Genomic DNA, 21,008 nt, shown 5'->3' with positions numbered 1-21,008 from the left:
CATGGATCCTCCCCAAGGCTGTTTCAGCAAGATTGGGAAAACCAATCTGCACTGGCCACCCAGTGTCCCCATGCCATCATGATAGCCAACGGCAATTTTCAAAGTGATGTCATTCCTACCTTTTCTGAATGCTTGCCCAAGAGGCATTGATGTTCTCCGTTATCATGTGCACTTTTTTGGTATCGTCTGCAGAGTAATCCCGGAGAAGTTTCAGTGCTAAGTCATTTGCCACATCGACATTTATCTTCCACTGGCGGAGGTCTTTGGCCAACTGCTACAGATACATGTGGGAGAGAGAATGCACGTCAGTCTTCCTTGCAATCTCTAACTGGAGTTTCTTTTTCTGTCTTCCTAAAAATGATTTATTGGATGTTTTTCAATTCATAACACATGCTTATTATTAAACAATGGGAAAAAAAACTTAGGAAACATCATTTGTATAATGCCTTGCATGCTTATTACCCAAAGTCAAATCTCCTTTTGTCACCATATATTTGGCCCCCTTTACCCTCTACTATCCCCGAACCCCCTTCCCTTTGGTAACCACCACACTGTTGTCTGTGATATGAGTTTCGCTTTTGTATCCCATGTATGAGTGAAATCAGATGGGTCTTAACATTTTCTGTCTGAATTCATTCGCTTAGCATGATGTTCCCAAGAGCCATCCATATTGTACAAATGACAGTACTTCATCTTTTCTTATGGCTGAGTAGTATTCAAATGTATATATATATATATAGCACTGTACACTTGAAGTCTATGTAATTCTATTAACCAATGTCACTCTAATACATTTAACTAAAAAATGAAAGGAAAAAAACAGTACAAAATAGTATGAAGATTAAACCTGAAGCCCTGGCTGGTGTGGTTCAGTGGATTAAGCTCCAGCCTGTGAACCAAAATGTCAGAGGTTCGATTCCCAGTCAGGGTACAGGCCTGGGTTGCAGGCCAGGTCCCCAGTCAGGGGCATGTGAGAGGCAACCACACACTGATGTTTCTCTCCCTTTCCTTCCCTTCCCTTCTCTTTAGAAATGAGTAAATGAAATCTTTTAAAAAAATCAGAAATGCCAAGGAGACAGAGCCAGTCTAAGATTGGTGTCTTTAAAAAAAATTAAACCTTAAAAATGATTCATAAGTAACTTCTGAATCCTTAGGTCAAGACATGTCTACATGACTGCTTTTAACCCACCATGTGATTTAATAAATCATGAAAATATAAGCTAATCCACTTTTCATGGCAAAATGTTTCAAGTGCAGCATGTTGAGTAGGAACCGTTATCAGGTATTTCAATTTAGCAGCAATTAATTGCAAATAGATTGAGTTTAATTGCTTTTATCAGGGGAGTGAAAAAACTATAGAAATAAGCCCCCATATGATTGTTGAGTATGCGACATACACCAAGTATGGACAGAAATCTCGGGAAATCCCCCCTGTATTTCTTTCCCTTTTCATTAACTTGTTGAATTGTTTATGTAATTAGTGCCATCTGCTGGCATTCAACTAGAGCTGCATACAGAAAACTGCACATCAAAGGAACAGTACTGTTATTCCAGGCACAAACTTTTTTGAAGGATCAGTTTATTCAATAATACTTTTAAAAATAACCTACTTTACAATTACAACAAAATTACAAATGTATAAATCTTGCTAAACCAAATGATCTATGTTCTCTTCTTTGTCTTTGGCAATTGAGTACTATCAAACTTTGTATTTCCTTACTTGAAATATCATACATCAAAGAAAAAAATAAACCCACAGAAAGATTATCTGGGAGCACAGTAGCCCCAAATTTCTGTGGAGCATTGCTGTCAGCTCATGGAGAATGCTTTTAAGTGTTCAGATATTATGAAATTGCTAAGACCATTATGTCAAATGAAACATGCTGAGTTAAGGCATTGCTAAATAAGCAAAAGAACAGGAACAAGCAATTCAGACAAGAGAGAGAGAGAGAGAGAATAAAACATTTTTATGAAAAAAAAAAAGGAAAAAGACCAACCCCCCAATGGATTTATGTCTTGGAACCAGCAAAAGACTAGCTTGATCCAATGTAGTAACCAATTTCACCTTGCAGTAACCACTAGCCTCATTGTTTGCTCATTGTAATACTAAACAACGCCATGTTCAGAAATGTGAAGCTCGTCTAAAGAGAAAACATGGCTGCCTGATGGCTTCCCAGAAGTCTCCTGGGAAAATCCTGCGTATTCCTCCCCTTTACTGAACACCCTACCTCTTGATTAAATGAACCTCATTAAAAGAAAGAAATGCCACTAGGAAGGGGCTGCTCTGTCTATGCAGTAACTTTCTCTCTGTCCCACTTCTTCGCTAATAAACTCCTTTTCGCTGTAAACTGTAAAAAATGAACTTTCAAACAAATAAAAATACTAGAACACTAAATCAAGATGGGTCAACTTCACCAATTAACTTAATAAAAAAATAAAATCCCAAGCTAGAAAGACTGGTAAAGCAAGCACATTTATGCACTACTGCTGGAAAGAGTACACATTGGGGAAACTTGGCAATACATATCAAGTGACGTACAAACCTTTCTCCCGTTTACCCAGTAATGTCACTTTTGGTATTTTGCCCTAATCAAATATTAAAGGAAGACAAATAAATACATCTTTGGAATAAAGATCTTTACTAACTTTAAAAAAAGGATAAATAATTTCAATGTTTAATGACAGGACATTAAAATAATATGATGATGCCTTGGCTGGTATGGCTCAGTGGATTGAGTGCTGGCTTGTGAGCCAGGTCCCCAGTGTGGGGTGCTCAAGAGGCAACCACACATTGATGTTTCTGTCCCTTGCTTTCTCCCTCCCTTCCCCTGTCTAAAAATAAATACATAAAATCTCTAAAAAATAATAATAACATGACACATCAACCTGTAAGAGGGTGCAGCCAAGAGGGGGGCCCCAAACCGGAATTTGGAATGGGGTTCAGAACTCAAGGTGCCCAGGAAATATTAGAAAGATATATAGGATGTCCTCCCCCTGGCCTCCACAGGTATGAGTTGGGGGAAGGGACACATGGAGCAGGAACATGCAGAGCTGTTGTGTACATCAACAGCTTTGCAGCCAACCTCTGGCATGGTCATTTAACATATCTACAGCCTTTACCTGGTTGCATAGGTATGTTAAACAGCTGTGGCTATGCTTTGAGCCAGGGGAATGGAAGTGACTTCCACCCAAGATGTAACTGGGGGGCAGGTCCCCCTGGTTACAGCACCTGAGTAAGAGCTTGGAGAAGACTGACTCCATGACATGGGGCCACACCTGCCCAGACTCACGATGGCAGCCCAGAAAAACGAGGGAGGGGGGTGGAATACAGGAATGCTGGCAGGAGTAACTGATTATAGGAGGAGTCGGAAATAGGGCTGCACAGGCAGATTGGCGCGAGGATTTAAACCCAGACACGGCAGCCATTTGAGGAGACAACCATGTGGCTTTGGCAGAGTGGGGACCCCACAGCTTTGGCGAGAGTGAGGACCACGTGATTTAGGAAGCAGGAGAGACTTTGCCTAGAAGAACAGGGGGGAAAGGACTCTTGCTGGTGGGCCATGAGAAGGTGCCACATGGCTTTGGATTAACTGGAGATCCTGGCAGCAACACAGCTGATGGTGCCAGAGACCTGAATCACAGGCTTCTACTTCTTTTCCTGAGATACAGTACCCCAAATTAGGGCAGAGGGAGAAGGCAGGACTGTGTGCATCTGTGGGTATCCTAAAGGCCTTTAGTATTTTAATGAAGACATTGGATCACTACTCTAAGTCTGTATAGACATTTCCTTTCCTTTCACAAATCTCTGGCATTGAGAGATGTCTTTCCTCTGGCAGCAGGCATAGAGGACCTAGTGGGGGGTCCTTTTGGTAATAGTATATTGTACACCCCCCCTGTTGGGTCAGTTGTTAAATAACCCACTGGACTCCTATGTAGTAAATGGGCCAGAAATCATAAATACTATGTAGAATATAATTTCCATCCATACTGTCTTAAATCTATAAGAATATATAGTCATGAGCTAGAAGGGCAATAGAGGAAATTGAAAATATTAATGTTTCTAAAAAGAGTAATCATTTCTGTTTTAATAACTGTTCTTATAGGTTACTGTGATATTTATATAGTAATAGAAATCATATGCTAATGCTTTTAGCACAGTTTCACTATCTGTGGGTAAATTCTTCTTCCTTGAAAATGTATATGTAATCTGACATTTCTCAGTTAACTAGAACATCCTGTTCTAGAATCAAGTGAAATAATTATATTTATTGCATGTAGTAAATAGGCCCACATAACCAAACTAATACTGAGTAGCTAAAGCCAACATCACTAACTTTTGGTATGAAAGCAAAAAAAGACAGTTTTTAAAGGCTGGACGACAACACGATTCAAATTTATCCTCTGGCAATGCTTGCCTTTCTTCATATACTCCTTTTATCAAACTCTACAGCTCCTATTTCTCACTTTTCAGAAACCCTCACACTATGCAAAAGCCTTTCTGGGGTGAACACCATACTCCAAGGGTGTTCCCTTTCTAGAAATTTCCTGGGGTCACGTTAAAGAGAAAACCACACACCCAAAATGGCATCACCTGTGCTAAAGGCCTGGATACCAAACCTGCATTTAATACCTAACCTGATTGCTGTTTCTTCTTCTCCCAGGAATATAATCTTAATCAATCATCTGGAATGTTCTGGTCAACACCAAAGAAGTAAACTCTCTTGTGGGCCCTCTCCATTCCCCTCCCCCTATAAAAAGAAGAGGCAATCTGCATGATAAAAATGCTCACCTGCTACCTTTTCCCCCCTAAAGAAGATGCCCTGCTCTAAAAATAACCCTTTCTTTTCTTTTGTTAATAGTGCCATTGCCCCACCCTGCTTCCAATGAAAACCTTCCACTCTGTACAGCTGCCAGCGTCCTTCTAGATGCTACATGAGATGCCTAGTTCATAAATTACTTAATAAAGCCAATTAGATCTTCAAATATACTAGGTTGAACTTTTTATTTCTAACAGTACGAAATTACCACTCCTTGCCTTCTCCTCGTCATCACTTGTGCCAAACCTACAGTGTTATTTGCATTTTAAAGGAAGTGCTTATTATCTGCCATCCATTCAATCTTGAATTGGTAGCATAACAATCCACAAAACTTAGACCAATGACTTGGTTACCACTTCCTAAGGTAATTCCTTTCTAAGCAGGAGGCAATTGTTAATGAAGTATTTGTTATGAACGAACATCACAGCATATATGTATAGAAGAGAATATAAAATATAAATTGAGAGGACTTCTGCCAAGATGGAGGCATAGGTGGATGTGCCGTGCCTTCTCACACAACCAAGTTTAGAGACAACTAAATATTAGCAACAGAAAACACAGCCAGAACACAGAAAACTGAACTTTTCAGAAGTCTGTTAACAACAAATTCTTCAGCCTGACCGGTAAGGGGCGAAACCAGCAGCTGGCGGAGCGGGGTTGCACAGGAAAACTCGGTCAGACGGACTCAGGCGCGCGGAATCCAGGCGCAGGGTTGGACCTAGTGAGTGACCGAGTGACCAAGCGAGCAACAGCGGGGAAACAGCCAGGGAGCAGGGCTTCAGGTTGACTGTGGTCGCGCATTTGTGCATGGATAGACAAGTGAGGGAGTGGGCGATTGGACCGGGACCCAGCCGGTCCCCGCGGCAAGCGGCAGGGAGGGCGCCGCCATTTCCTGGCTCTGACCCCACCTCCACATACAGCGTCATAACCCAGCGACCTGGGAGTCCAAGGCTCCGCTCCTCAGACTTAACGGGCACAAACAGACCAAAAATGGCTCAAGAAGATCTCAAAGCCCTAGAGCCTATAAATCTAAGCGATGAAGAAATAGCAAAACTCTCAGACGCACAGTTTAAAACACTGGTCATCAGGATCCTCACAGAACTGGTTGACAAATTAGACAAATATATGAAAGCGAAACTAATCGAAATGAATGGACTTGCACAGGAAACCAATAGCAATGAAAAGGAAACTGGGACTCAAATCAATGGAGTGGACCAGAAGAAAGCAAATAATGGCCAAACAGAAAAGGGTCAAGAAGCAAGAATTCAAAGAAATGAGGAGAGTCTTAGGAACCTCCAGGACATCTTTAAATGCTCCAACATCCGAATTATAGGGGTACCAGAAGGGGGAAAGGCACAGCCACCAGTGGAAAACTTATTTGAACAAATAATAAAGGAGAATTTCCCCAATCTGGCAAAGGAAATAGACTTCCAGAAAATCCAGGAAGCTCAGAGAGTCCCAAAGAAGGTGGACCCAAGAAGGAACACACCAAGGCACATCATAATTACATTAGCCAAGATTAAAATGAAGCAGAGAATCCTAGAAACAGCAAGAGCTAAGGGGACAGTCACCTACAAAGGAGTCCCCATCAGACTGTCAGCGGATTTCTCAAGAGATCTTACAGGCAAGAAGGGGCTGGAAAGAGGTATTCCAAGTCATGAAATCCAAAGACCTACAACCAAGATTGCTCTATCCAGCAAAACTTTCATTTAGAATGGAAGGACAGATAAGGTGCTTCTCAGATAAGATCAAATTCAAGGAGTTCATCATCACCAAACCCTTATTATATGAAATGTTAAAGGGACTTATCTAAGAAAAAGAAGTTAAAGAAACATGAACAGTGAAAGGACAGCAACTCACAGTTAGTAACAACCACACCTAAAACAAAAGCAAACTAAAAGGACAGCTAGATCAGGAGTGGAAACATAGAAATGAATATCTCAAGGAGGGTTAGCAACAGGGGAGTGGGAGGAGGAGAAGGGGGGAGAAGGTACAGAAAATAAGTAGCATAGACAGTAGATAGAAAATAGATGGGGGGCAAGAATAGCATGGGAAATATAGAATCTAAAGGACTTGAGACACATGGTCATAAACTAAAGGGGGGTAATGGTGGGGATGGGGGGGCTAGGGTGGAGGGGAATGAAGGGGGGAATAGGACAACTGTAACAGCATAATCAATAAAAAAAATTGAAAAAAAGAATCCAACAGATCAAAAAAATAAATAGAAAATATATAAATTGAAAATTTGACAAATTAAAATCATTTGTTTTTATCCAGGAAAGGTGAATAATCTTGGGAGCCACCCCTCACTTATTGGTTGCTACTTGAAGTCCAGATATAAGAGGATATACTCTTCTGGTTCTAATCTATAGATCTTAAAACATACCTGAAGGTATGTTTTAAAAGTATGTGAGACTTTCACCAAAGTCTCGAAGGAAATAGCATGCTAAAGTTAAATTAGAGACTTCACAGTAAACAAGTGGTAAAAGAGTCAGGCTTGGCGTCACACCAGAGCTTTCCCAGGTACTTTAATGCTTGAAAGGCAAACTCGTGCAGTATCTCTTTCTTCAGATTTGTATTCATGCTGAGATTTAGATTTTTAGACCTAGGAAAATCTTGCCTGAGTGCTAACCCTCACCGAATACTGCCTAGGTTTTTCGAGAATGTAGGATTAAAAAGAAAAAAAAAAAAAAACCCCACTGACCTTGACTCCCACTGACAGTGCTGAGGCCCTTATCTAAACTGAAAGGTCAACCGCAGCTAGGTTTCTTTCTGTCCCTTCTTAGAGAAGTTCACTAGAACAGAGGGCGTTTCCTTCCTCCTACAGTAATGCGCTCACCACCTTGGGCTTTAACCAAGTGTCATTCCTGCTAGGAACAATGACCTTGACCGGCTTTGCTTACTACTGTGAAATTTACTACTGGGATAACTCCAGACCACAGAAGGAGTGTAAATTCAAAAACACAATAGAATTCGCACACACTTTTTATTTCTGAATTCCATTTACAAAGGAATATATACTACAGGGAACTGTTTGCGTGATGGTCCTGGTGTGTGAAGAAATTTAAAATACTGTGAGAAGTAGCCTCTAAAAAAAAAAAAAGAGATGATTTTGTGTGTGTGTTCCATGGGGGACATAAAATGCTAAATCCCCAAACCGTGGCCCCAATCAGGAAACAAGTATTTTATATTCAAACTTAAAATGCTGCTGCTGCAGTATGTGCTGGGTATGTTAGGCAGAAAAATGATAATGGAATATGGAACAATGTCAATGAATTTCAAGAATTTTGAGTATTAAAAAATTTCAGTTTTAATGTTTATGTTCTCTCTCTCTCTTTTTGTAAGGATTCTTTTAGGAATACGGACCAGGCATGGGAGAAAACAATGGAGGAAGAGAAAGGTCTTTTACTTAATAAAAGTTAAAAGTCTAGGTGACAGAATGAGTCTGGTGGGTTTGAATCCTGGCCCGATGGTGTACTAGTTACGTGAGAAATGGGAAAAGTAATTACCCTGTCTGTGCCTCAGTTTCCTCCTTTGTTACAAAAGGTGAGTTAACGGTATTTACCTTGAAGGATGACTATGAGGAGTAATATAGAAAATCCAGGGAAAACACTTAGAATGTTGCCTGGCATATATGAAGCAGTAAATTAATATTAGCTATAATCATCATCATTACTACAAGTATAATTACTACTACTACTACTACTACTACTACTATTTTGAATGAGGCACATATCTTCACCATAGCGTGAACCTCTACTGAATGTAGAGCAAAGGACTTACAATTTTATATTCACTGTCTACAGCGCGGAAGCTCTAAAAGGTTCCCGACCCTGACCAGCATGGCTCAGTGGGTTGGGCATTGTCCTGCAAAGCAAAAGGTTGCTGGTTCCAGTCTGGGTCAGGGCACATGCCTGGGTTGCAGGGCCTGATCCCCAGTAGAGGACATGTGAGAGGCAGCCACACACTGATGTTTCTCTCCCACTCTTTCTCCTTCCCTTCCCCTCTCTCTAAAAATAAATAAAATCTTTTTAAAAACAAATCAAATTGCTTGGACAACTATAAAATATATTCTTAATATATTTATGGACAGAAATGTCTGCATAGTAGTTTCTCTCACTCTGTATACATGAACTAAGAGATTCATTTTAAAAATTTAGGTCTGTGATCTAACATCCAAAAGCCTATTTGCTCTTAGATCCATTTCCTGCCCATCTCCTACCCTTAGGGATGAGAATTTTCCAGGATTTCTTTCTAGCTGGCCTGTAGCTGGAACTGGCCAGTGAGAGGCCCTGGCGGAAGATGGAAGAACAGAAGGAAAGGTGATACTACGCTGTATCTTCTCCTCTTTCTATGTGGGTAGTACCTCCTTAGTGCCTCCTTTTCTCACTGCACAGACCCTCCCTCTGCGGTGTCAGTATCTGCTGTGCAGCCCCCACAATGGTTAAGTTAGCACCAGAGGGCTCTGGGTCCTGGGCTTTGGTAACACTGTCGACCCTCCAGCCCTTGAGGTGTAACAGCTTCCTGATGTTACTAAATTCTAGGTTGCCTCCCTATCTCCTACTGGGCTTCTCAACTCCTTCATCAGCCACAGAACCGTCCGCTGTATGGAATTCCCTCTGCAATATCTAGTATGGCTTCTCGACTGGATCCTGATGATATAAACTGAAAGAAATCTCACAGCAAATGACCCTACCTACAATTACGTGGGAGAAATGCAACATGTAGTTATGTGACAAAAGGGGAAGTTAACTATCCTCTCTGTGCCACAGTTTCATAAAATATCAATGTTTTATGAAGCATGCATTTTGCAAAATATCACACTTTACACCTTGCATCCTTCTCCCCAATCGCAAAGGGACAGGTGACTCTTGTACTGGGGGAAGGGGCTCTGGTATTTGGGCAGTCATCTGTTCTGGATCCTCCTGTACATGGACTTGCTGTCTTCCTCAGCAGCCTTTAAACGCAAGTCTCTCTCCCATTGTTAAACAACAACAGAGTCTGTTCTCGATCATTTTCCTTCCCTTCACAGTTCAACTGCTTAGAAGGCAACTAACTCTTCACTCATTACCTCCACTTGATTAGATTCCCAGAACTACATAATTCATCACAATCAGGTTTTTTCATCGCCATCCCACCTAAACTGTTCTGACAGAAGCCACCATGGCAAATTGGATTATTAGCCTCAGTTCTTTACCCTACCCTATGTCCATACCCTTTGCTATGTAACTTTAAATTTCCTGCTACCCAAGGCAGTTCGCTTCCCTGCCCTTGGCAATGAGCTTGGCCGTATGACTTGTCTTGCCTAATTCTAATGGGATGTTAATAGAAGAGACTCAAGCGGAGGTGTGAAATGGGTTCCTGCAGCGGAGCTGGCCCTTTTGTACTCCTTCCATCACCAGGAGACAAATGTGCCCTGGGCTAGCCTGTTTCTCCCTGCAGTAGGAGAGTAACACGTGGACAAGAGCCACCCCAATCAACCTGCAGCCTGAAGCAGAAGTAGTGCCACCCAGGGTGAAGCTGCAAACTCAGTTTGAAGTTGATTGTTACACAGCATTTTTGTGAAAATAGTTAACTGGTTCAGTCACTGATGTCTATGGAATGTTTTAGGTTCTTATTTACTTGAATTACAGGGTCTGCCACAAATAACACTCCCCCTTTTTATTACATAATCCTTTATTACAAAATCATAAGCATGTCATTCTGTAACATAAGGATATCACACTCTTTCTTGGCCCCTCCCCTTTGGGTCTTCTCTATGGTCTCTTATGGTTCAAGTTTTTCTTTTTCTGCCTTTACATGTGGGTGTTCCCTAAGGTTCTGTCTCAAGGTCAGTCTTCTCTTTCTGCAGTTCAAGTTCATCCTTAACTGGAGGAGGAGGCAGGGAGCATACCCATATTTTCACTTATATTTACATCTTCTGCCTCCATTGCCACTCCCTCTAATGAAGTCATCTCTTGCTTGGACTCCGCAATAAGCTTTTCATTGGCTCCCTCCCTCCAATCTCGCAGTGGCTCCTCCATCCGCAGACAGCTGCTAAAGAGATCTTTTTGAAACCACATTGCTCCTGCGTAAAATCTTTTAGTGGCGCTCTATTACCTACAAGACAAAGTTCCAACTTCTCTTCTCGGATTACACAGCCCGCGAACATATGACCCTTGCCTAGAGAATCGCTTTCATTGTGCATTATCGCCTCTCCTTCCTCTCCTTTCCTTTTGTCCAGGCCCGCAATTACCCACATGAGAACACAAAAACTCCAAAAGGTTAAGGGACTTGCCAAAGGTGACATGGCTAGTCACTGAAAGCGGTGTCGCAAAAAAGCAGGTTTCTTGACTCCAATATTCAGGGATCAATCTAGTTAAAGAAGATATGCTTCTGTATAAAAGAGTTTAAGGAAAATGACTGGGTTGATTATAATTGAACTTTGAAGAGTCTAAAATAATCTCCTCAATGAATACAGCAAGATTGGAAAATTATTGTGTATAATAAAGTAAGATATTGCCAAACAAAGGCAGCAGAAAAAGCACATATTCAGTTTATTAAAAAAAAAAAAGCCCACCAAACAATTTACTTCTAAGTATGAATTAATGTTCTATAAATCTTTATTGGCAAAAAGAAACAGAAGTTCTTTCTTGCTTGTGCAAATTAAAATGACCTATAAAGCTTCTTTATGGATTTATAATAGAAACGTTAAAGTATCTGTAAGGAAGCAATTTCAAAAGGAAATCCTCTCGCCATGGACTTCAAGAGTCATCTGTTAAACTCCGACATTACCAAACAGGAGGTAACACTACACGGGGGACACGATTTAAGAAACTGGCACTCATTTTCCAGTTTCCTGGAAATGCTTAATCTTTTCAATAGTATTGAGGACTACAGACTCCAGTTGTTTCTTTTTTGTCCTTTCAACAATGACTACAAGCCGAGAGCAGGCTAGTAAATGTGTTATCGGCCAACCCATTAGAGTTCCATTATTTTCTGTCTTACATGGCTTCATGTAATGAATTTTTATAATTAAACTAATGGCATACAATTTATTTTCCCCCCTCTTTACTTTCAGGCCCCATTTCTCTTTCAGCTTCTTTGGAATAAGTTTTCTAACAGAACGCAGAGGCAGGGCCCTCCGAGTGCTTCATTACCTTAATTTCATTATGACATTTTGGAAAGCGCTCTCTTTTTCTGGCCTCTCGCATTAATTTGCGGAGCTTATTAAAAGGCGTAAGCCGTGCTGTAATTAACAAATCATCCCGCTACCCCTGGCATCTAAGAGAAGTCGGGTTGAGAGGGCGTGGAAATGACTCCAGAGAGAACGTCAGAGGACAGATCCCCAGAAAGTGGCATTTTCTGGACTATTCTTGAGACCCCCTAAATCCACTCTGGTAGATTGCATGATTATTCACAAACATTCAGTCTCTTTTCATCCAGAGGATTACACATCTCTGCCCCATTGAATCAGGGAAGGCAATGTAACTGATTTTGGCCACTTGCCACTTCCAGGCAGAAAGCTTAAGAGCTAATGGCATTATCCACTATGTTCCCTGCCTCTGTGATCCTGAAGTTATGATTAACATGCACTGTTATCAGCCATGGTCCCTGAGTGACTAAGTTAAGTGGAGATCCCTTGTGAATCTACCAGGGGCATGTGACATGAATAACATACAAATTTTGTGTTAGGCCTCTAGCTTTGGTGACTACATATTACTGTGGCATAAGTTAGCCTATCCTGACAGGCATTGCTACTCAGGTATGACCCTGTCTCATAGAGGAGGGTGATTCTACAATCTTCAGGTATTTTGGAACCAGGGCCAGGGATAGAATAAGCTAGTATAATGTCACCTAAAAAAATAGGTCCTGTTAATCAATGTTAAAAAACTGTGTTTCTACAGCATTTTATAAATCTGAAGGAACGAGAAAAAAATCTGTAGCCTTAATGACATGTACATACACCTTTCCAATGCAAGTTTATTAAAATATAATTTGCATACCATAAAATTCACCTATTTAGAGCAGGGGTGCCAAAGTCATTTTCACTGGGGGCCACATCAGCCTTGCGGTTGCCTTCAAAGGGCCGAATATAACTTTAGGACTGTATAACTGTAACTAGTCCTTAACAGTTAAGCGAGAACTTGGCGCTGCTGCTGGGTAGAAACAAGGTGCTGGGCCAGATAAAATTATGTGGAGGGCTGGGTTCTGGATTCAGCCCCCGGGCCTTGTGTTTGTAACCTATGATTCAGAATATATAACTTAGTTGCTTTTAGTATGTTCTCAAAGTTCTGAAGCTTTCAACACAAATTTTGAAACATTTTCTTCATCGAGAGAGAGAGAGAGAGAGAGAGAGAGAGAGAGAGAGAGACTCCATACCCATTATTAGTCACTTTCCATCGTCCATTCCTTCTCTCCTGCAGCCTTTACAGGATATTTATGTAAATGGATTTAGTAAAACGTGGTCTCTGGTGACTGACTTCTTCGGTTCAGCATAATGCTTTTGTGGGTTCACTCATGTTATAGCAGTACTTTATTCATTTTCATTGTCAAATAATATCCCATTGTTGGATATAGCACATTTTTGATCCATTCATTATTTGAAGACACTTGAGTTATTCTACTTTTTGACTATTATTGACTATTATAAATAATGCTTCCACAAACATCTGTATAAAGGTCTTGCATAGACATATGTTTCCATTTCTCTTGAGTGAAGCAACTTTACTTTGTATAGTAATTCCATGTTCAATGTCTCCAGGAACTGCCAAACTTTATTCCAAAGTGGTTGCATCATTTTATATTTGCACCAACAATGCATGAGGGTTCCAATTATTCCACATCCTTGTCAACATTCATCATTGTCGTTTTAAAAAATTTAAGCATCCTAGCGTGAGCATAAAGTGGTACCTCACTGTGGTTTGCATTTGTTGTTTTCCTGATGACTAATGATGTTGACCATCTTTTCATATGTTCATCGGCCATGGTACATCTGCTTTGCAGAAGTGTCTATTAAAATTCTTTGCTGATTTGTAATTGAGTCATTTGTCTGTTTTGTTGTTGAACTATAAGAGCTCTTCACATATTCTGGATACAAGTCTCTTATTGAATATATTCTATGCAAATATTTTCCTCATTCTGTGGGTTGTCTTTTTACTTTCATTCTGATATTATTTGCAGGACTGTAGTTTTGAATTTTGATGAAATCCACTTTATGTACTTCTTTCTTTTGTTGTCATATCTATAAAACATTGCCTAGCTCATTGTACTCCTGTATTGTCTTATAAGATTTTAAGTTACATTCTTATATTTAGCTCATTGATTCATTTGTGAGTTAATTTTTGTGTATGGTGTTGGAGTAGGGTCAAACTTCATTATTTTGTATGTGGCTATCCAGTTATCAAAGCTTGAGGTGTTGTGGACTATTCTTTTCCTATTGAATTGTCTTGAAAGTCTTTTCAAAAATCAATTTATGATAAATACAAGGACTTTCCATTTTATTTCATTTTTTGTATGTCTATCTGCAAGTCAGATAGACATACTAATGGCTGTGGCTTGGCAGTAAGTTTTAAAATTAGGAATTGTGGGTCCTCCAACGATGATCTTTTTCCAGGTTGTTTTGGCTGTTCTTTGTCCCTCACATTTTATTATAGATTTTAGGGTCTTCTTGTCAATTTCTGCCAAAAATCCAGCAAGGATTTTGATAAGAATTGTGCATAATCTATAGATCAATTTGGGGGTATGGCTACTGTAACAATATTAAATCCTTTGATCTGGGAGCATGGGATATTTTCCCATTTATTTAGATCTTCCTTTATTTCTTTCGCCAATGCTTTCTAGTTGTCAGTGTTCAAAAGAAAAGTCCTGCATTTCTCTTTTTCCTAAGTAGTTTATGTTCTGATGTCACTATAAATGAAGTAGTTTTCTGAATTTTGTTTTTCCAATTATTCTTTACTAGTGTATAGAAGAAAAAGTGATTTCTGTTTTTTGATTTGCATCCTGCAAATTCGATGAATTAATTTATTACTTCTAATACTATTTAATGTATTCCTTAGGATTTTCTATATATGAGATCATGTCATCCGCTGACAGATACAGTTTTCCGTCTTCTGGAAAGGAAGAAGTAAAGCTCCTTCTATTTATTTTCCTGCCTACTTGCCAGGCCTGAACTTCCAGTAAAGTGGTAAATACAAGTGGTGGGAGCAGACATCCTTACTTCATTCCTGATCTGAGGGGGAAGCATTTGGTCTTTGACCATGATGTTACTTGCGTGTTTTTCTCAGATATACTTTCCCAGGTGGAAGATATCAAATTGGTGACATCTCCTGTGTTATGTTCATAGGACTGTCATGAAACCAAACAACTGACTGGGTGGCTTAAAATAACAAAATTTATTGTCTCAAAGTTCTGCAGGTTAGATCCCAAATCAAGGTGTCAGCAGGTCATGCTCTCCCTGAAACGCCCTCTTTTCAGCTTCTGGTGGTGGCTGTCAGTCCGTGGGGCTCCTCGACTTGAGGCTGCACTCCTCTAATGTTTGCTTCTCTTGTCATGTGATGTTGTCCACGTGGTTGGTGTCTTTCCAAGACATCCTTCTCTCTGTGTAGGCCTCTCTTCTCCTTCGCATAAGGACACCGGTCACATGGGATTATTGGCCCACCACACTCCAGTATGTCCTCATCTTAAGCTGACATCTGCAAAGACCTCACTTCCAAATAAGAGCACATTCGCAGGTACCAGGGTTTGGGCCTTCAAAGCCTTTTCTAATCTCAGGGGACACTGTGCAACCTACAACACATTCTATTCCTAATTCGAGGAGTGCCTTTTATCATAACATGGATTGGGACTTCGTCAAATGCTTTCTCTGGAACTACTGAGATGACCATGTGGTTTTTGTCCTTTATTCTATGGATACGGTACATTACATTGATTAAATTTTCTGTGTTAAAGCAACCTTGTATTTCTGAAATAATTCTTACACAATTATGGCATAAAATCCTTTTACTATGCTGCTGTACTAGGTTTGATAGTATATTCTTGAGACTTTCTGAGTCTGCATTCATAAGGCATGTTGATTTGCAGTTTTTGTTGTTGTGTGTTATCTCTGACTGTTAAATATTTCTGGTTCAATTTTTTGGAAGAGTTTGTGGAAGACTGCTATTAGTTCTTTATATGTTTGGTCGGATTCATCAATGAAGCCACCTAGGCCTCGCTCTTTCCTTGGCAAAAGCATAAATTACTGATTCAATTTCTTTACTTGTTAAGGTCTATGCAGACTTCCTGCTTCTTCCATCTATAATATCTATAACTGTTTCATTTCTTAGGTGAGCAGTTATGTACCCTTTTTTATTTCTAGCATTTGTAATTTGAGCCTCCTCTTTGTTTTCCCGAGTCAGTCTAGCAGCAGAATTGTGAAATTGTTCATCTTTTCAAATGACCAACTTCTGGTTCTGTTGCTTTTTTTCCCCTGGTTTCCTTTTCTCTGTTTCACTGATTTCATGTACCCTTTTTTTATTTTCTTCTGCTTCCTTTCAATTCCATGTTCTCTTTTCTAGTCTTTTAAGTTGGAAGGTTGTGTTACTTAGCTGAGATCTCCTTTTTTAATACAGGTATTTAAAGCTATACATTTTACTCCAAGCATGGCATTAGTTGAATCCCATAAGTTTCCTGATGTTGTAGTTTTATTTCCATTCATCTTAAAGTGTTTTTGCATTTCCTCTGTAATTTCTTCTTTGAACCGCTGGTTATTTAATAATGTGTTATATCATTCTTTTACGCTTACAAATTTCCCATATTTACTTTGGTTATTGAGTTTTACTTTCATTCAATTATGGTCAGAGAAACCACATCGTATGATTTTGATCCTTTTATATGTACTGAGATTTGTGCAATGGCCTAACATGTGGTCTAGCCTGGAGGATTTTTTCAGGTGTGATGGAGAAGAACGTTGTTCTGCTGTCATTGGGCAGAGTGCTCTACACAGCACTGTTAGTTCACAGTGGGTTTCCAAGTCTCTTATTTCCTTTTTGATCTTCTGCCTAGTTGTTCTATTTTCATGAAAGGTAGGGTGTTGAAGTCCCCATTCTGTTGAGTTTTTATTTCTCCCCTCAGTTCTCACCTCATGAATTTTTCTTAATGCTTCTCTTTCTTTACCTCAGAGTGGAATTACAATCTGTCCTCGAATTTGCTGATTCTTCTGCCACCTTAAGTCTGATGTTGAGCTCTTCCAGTGAAAATTCCATTTGTTATGTGCTTTTAAACCCCAGAATTTCTCTTTGGTCTGTTTATAAACTTATATCTCTTTATTGATATCCCCCGCTTGGTAAGGCACGCATGCTAGCCTTCTAGAATTCCCAGGACCATGTCAGAGCTCTTCAAATTCCCCCGAAGACATCTCATTCCCCAGGTCTTCCTTTGAAGCTTTTCTCCAGAACCTGATTATCTCCACTGGAAACGCAGCCTCGGACAGCCGCTATTGCAATGGCTGCTGCTACTGTTTTGCATAAACACTCTGGAGCTAGGCATTCACCCGCGGAGACAGCACAAAGTTGGGTCAAATGACAAAGCTTTGTGTATAGGTTTCTTTTACAGAGCTGCAAGCCAGATCACATCGCGATGATGTTCTGGGTATAAAATGGGTCTTTCTGAGGAACTCCAATCCTGGTCTTCCCTCTCTGGTGGCTGCAAGGCTGCTGACTTTCCAGCATACTGTGTAGCTAGGGGACAGTGATGGGACTAGGCCACGGGAAAGAGCCTCAAACCCCGCTGTTCTTCTGGAAGTGCCGCAGGTTACACTGTGTTGCCAACCTTGGTTAATTTTCAGAGTGCAGAAAGGGCAATTCTGACAATATTTACAATTTGTTGGTTTTATGAAGGAGTGGGTTTCTACAGTAGCCATATCCTATTTTCAAGCATGAAATGAGTTACACTGGGAAAAGGGAACGAGGCACGATATGGTGCAATCCAAGCATAATGCTGTTTACGTCTTTATTAAATATTTATACAGTGTAGCAGGAGCTGGGGAAACTACTCATTACTTTCTGTGCTCTATCGGTGATGTAGGAAGCACTCTCTATGCTTTGAGAAGTTGAATAGCTTTCTACCTGCTTCGGGAGGAAAAGTGCTATTAGGTTATTGATTCTTTCTCCTTAATCATGTAGGAGCTTTAGGGGAAAACAAAAGGGAAAAAAGAAAATGCATAAAGAAATGGCAGGTCCCAGCAAGATTTCTGATACTGCACTCATTATTGTATCAGAAATGCAAAACTTGAACTGCCAGTGTGGGTCAATTTGCTGACTAAATTTTGTGCAGTCTGAAAGTAAACAAAACATGCAGAAGAAGAATTCAGCTTCCATAACTGTACATATCCTTATGACAGATAAAGGTATTATCTAATACCACTCCCCCGCCCAGCAAATAATTCAAACTACAAGGCTCTACCTCCATATTTGAAACAGAACTTTCTCTGATTAGTTCCTTCCTGGTAAAATAATTTGAGATCCTCATATAGCTACCATATTTATTTATATATAACAAGTTCAGCTTCTTTAATTAGTTACGTGATTACAGTGTATCTAGGTTGCAAATTCCCTAAAGAGTGTCTTCAAAACACAGCTATTTTGTAGCCTTGGGCATGTTTATTTAATAATTGGATGAAGTATTGGAGTTCTTGCCTCAGATAGCTTCAAGTGTGATATAGCCAAATCAGCAAGGCTCGGAGAAGATTTTACCTCTCTATTGAATTCATGTACTCTTAGCTCAGTCAAGCACACAAGAACTAATGCTATCACATCTGAAAAACTTTTATGCTGAATTTGACACAAAAGCAATCACAAAGCAGACAAAAAGGAATTTCTCTTTCAAAAGCTAAAAGGGAAGAAAAGAAAGGGAAACTCTGAGTCTTGGTAAATCTTTCTTGACACTGGAAAAAGAAGTTTAAAATCACCAAGAAATAATTTTTCCCAGAATTCATTGCCAAGTTTGGAGCAATCTTAATAGTCTGGGGAAGAGGTTGTGGAGTCAACCATGGTACAGCCCAGTGACAGCCACTGCTGGGGGTTTTAGGTACCAATTGTTTGTCACCATGCCCTTGATGACGGTTAAGTGGCATCATGTCTCATAGGATGCTGTCATACTGTGGCAGGCAATTCGATTAGGATGGAAATCCTTTGTGAGTTTCCCTCATTTGTGCCTTTCCATCTCAAAAGAACGTTATTGGTTTACCAGGGTCACGGATAAGACCAAGAGAAGCCATGTGATTGATAAAGTCAAGTACTTACTTTATGCTTCTGTTTCCAAAAAACTAAGGGCTATATCAGAAAGAAAGTAAATGTATATTATGGGCACCTTTTAATGATCTGCTCATTAATCATTAACACATCAGGACATTGAGAGTCTGTTCTCTGACCAAATCTGAATTCTCCAGTTGTTACCTCCTTCCACCTTTCCTGTACTTTCTTCTTTTTTTAAAAGTAATTCTTTAAAATTTATTTATTTATTTAAAAGAGACTGAGAGAGAAACACATCTATTTGCTATTTCACTCATTTGTACATTCTTTGGTTGATTCTTACATGTGCCCTGACTGAGAATAGAACCTGCAACCTTAGTATATGGGGATGATGCTCCAACCAATTGAGCTACCTGGCCAGGACATCCTTTCCATACTTTCAAGATAGACTTTTCTCAGATGCCATCTCAGATTTGATTTCTATTTTGTAAAGAGTTTGTTATTGTTTCCTTTTTTTCTCCACTATTTTTTTAATCTCAGAAAGAAGGTTTTCTAAATGTCCAATGAATAAGAAATGATTAAAGATGGGACTTATAAACTATTACAAAGAATTAAAAAGGACAACTATTAGAAGTTATGCAGCAATGTGTATAAATACTTTGGCAATAATCCTTCAAAATCAGATATCCAAATTTTATCTGTATCATGAAGACAATTGAAATACGCAGATAAGAAATGGAAGAGATTAGAGATAAATATTAGTAATTATGAACACTAAAATATCAGAATTGTAGGTGATTTTTTTTCTTTATTTCGGGTTAGATGACTGGTTTAAATTCTCAAAGACTATAACATGGCTGGTGGTTACCTTTTGTGACAGCATGGATGGAACTGGAGAGCATTATGCTGAGTGAGATAAGCCAGGCAGTGAAAGACAAATACCATGTGATGTCACCTATAAGTGGAAGCTAATCAACAAAACTAACAAGCAAACAAAATAGAACCAGAGACACATAAATAAAGAACAAACTGACAGTGACCAGAGGGGAGAGGGGAGGCAGATAAAGGAAAAAGAAGGGGAAGGGTCAGGTCAAGACATGTATAAAATACTCATGGACAAAGATGAGGTAGGGAGTGGGTGAACCATAACTGAACAACAATAAAAAAAGAGCCCTGGCTGGTGTGACTCAGTGGATTGTGTGCCAGCCTGCAAACGAAAGGGTCAGTGGTTCAATTCCCAGTCAGGGCACATGCCTGGGTTGTGGGCCAGGTCTCCAGTAGGGGGTGAATGAGAGGCAACCACACATTTGTGTTTTTCTCCCTGTCTTTCTCCCTCTCTTCTCCTCTCTCTAACAATACATAATAAATTTTTTTAAAAAAAAGAAAGAAGGAGCATGAAAAAATAAAAATAAACAAAGTAAAAAAAAAAACCATTTTATGGTGACATTGAAGACCATCATCAGTGACGTAGGGGAGGCTGGCTGCTGTAATCACAGCTCCCTGACTCTGTAGACAGAGCTTGATCGATGATGGCCTTACCAGGGTCACTGACTCTCTTGCTAATCACAGGCACAAAGACTCAGAAAGAATTTATGGAGAAAAAGATCTGTGTTTAACTCAATCAATGTCCCTTTATGTCTATTTTCACATTTTCTTCTAAAAGAAGATTGTGTGTGATAAGCCAGCTAATATCACTTAGTAGTGACAACATATTAGACATAAAGTCCAGACCTCCATTTTATAGGCTCTCTTTTATAAGAATTAAAAGCAGTAGTTTCATTAAAAATGGAATCTAATTTCCAATGACTTTTTTAGCTTTTCATACTAAAACAGAATATGAAAACTTTTCCCCAGTGTAGTATTTCATTGCTCTTCTTTTCCACCTGTTGACTTATCAGTAATATAATCATATTTGCCAATTCATAATTATAGGTGTCTCCCTTTCTAATTCTCATGGTGTTTCGCGATTTGTTTTACCTCTGTG

General features: G+C 39.7%; 1 protein-coding gene across 4 annotated transcripts in view; it reads right to left on the bottom strand.

Moving 5' to 3' along the window:
- DMD (dystrophin) overlaps window positions 1-21,008 on the bottom strand; it is a 1,990,869-nt gene that overhangs the window by 512,421 nt on the left and 1,457,440 nt on the right. For 3 of the 4 annotated variants that reach the window (XM_053655812.1, XM_037127036.2, XM_053655811.1), the window contains one exon: window positions 120-274. In XM_053655812.1, coding sequence (XP_053511787.1) covers window positions 120-274 — 155 coding nt within the window. The remainder of the gene's footprint in view (window positions 1-119; window positions 275-21,008) is intronic. The other variant, XM_053655810.1, reaches the window with a different exon arrangement.

This window comes from Artibeus jamaicensis, unplaced genomic scaffold (assembly GCF_021234435.1).
Source record: "Artibeus jamaicensis isolate MK-2021 breed Jamaican fruit bat unplaced genomic scaffold, CSHL_Jam_final scaffold_1283, whole genome shotgun sequence".
Classification (NCBI taxonomy): Eukaryota; Metazoa; Chordata; class Mammalia; order Chiroptera; family Phyllostomidae; genus Artibeus; species Artibeus jamaicensis.
The sequence above is the reverse complement of the archived record's forward strand: the minus strand, read 5'-3'. Positions and strand labels throughout refer to the sequence as shown.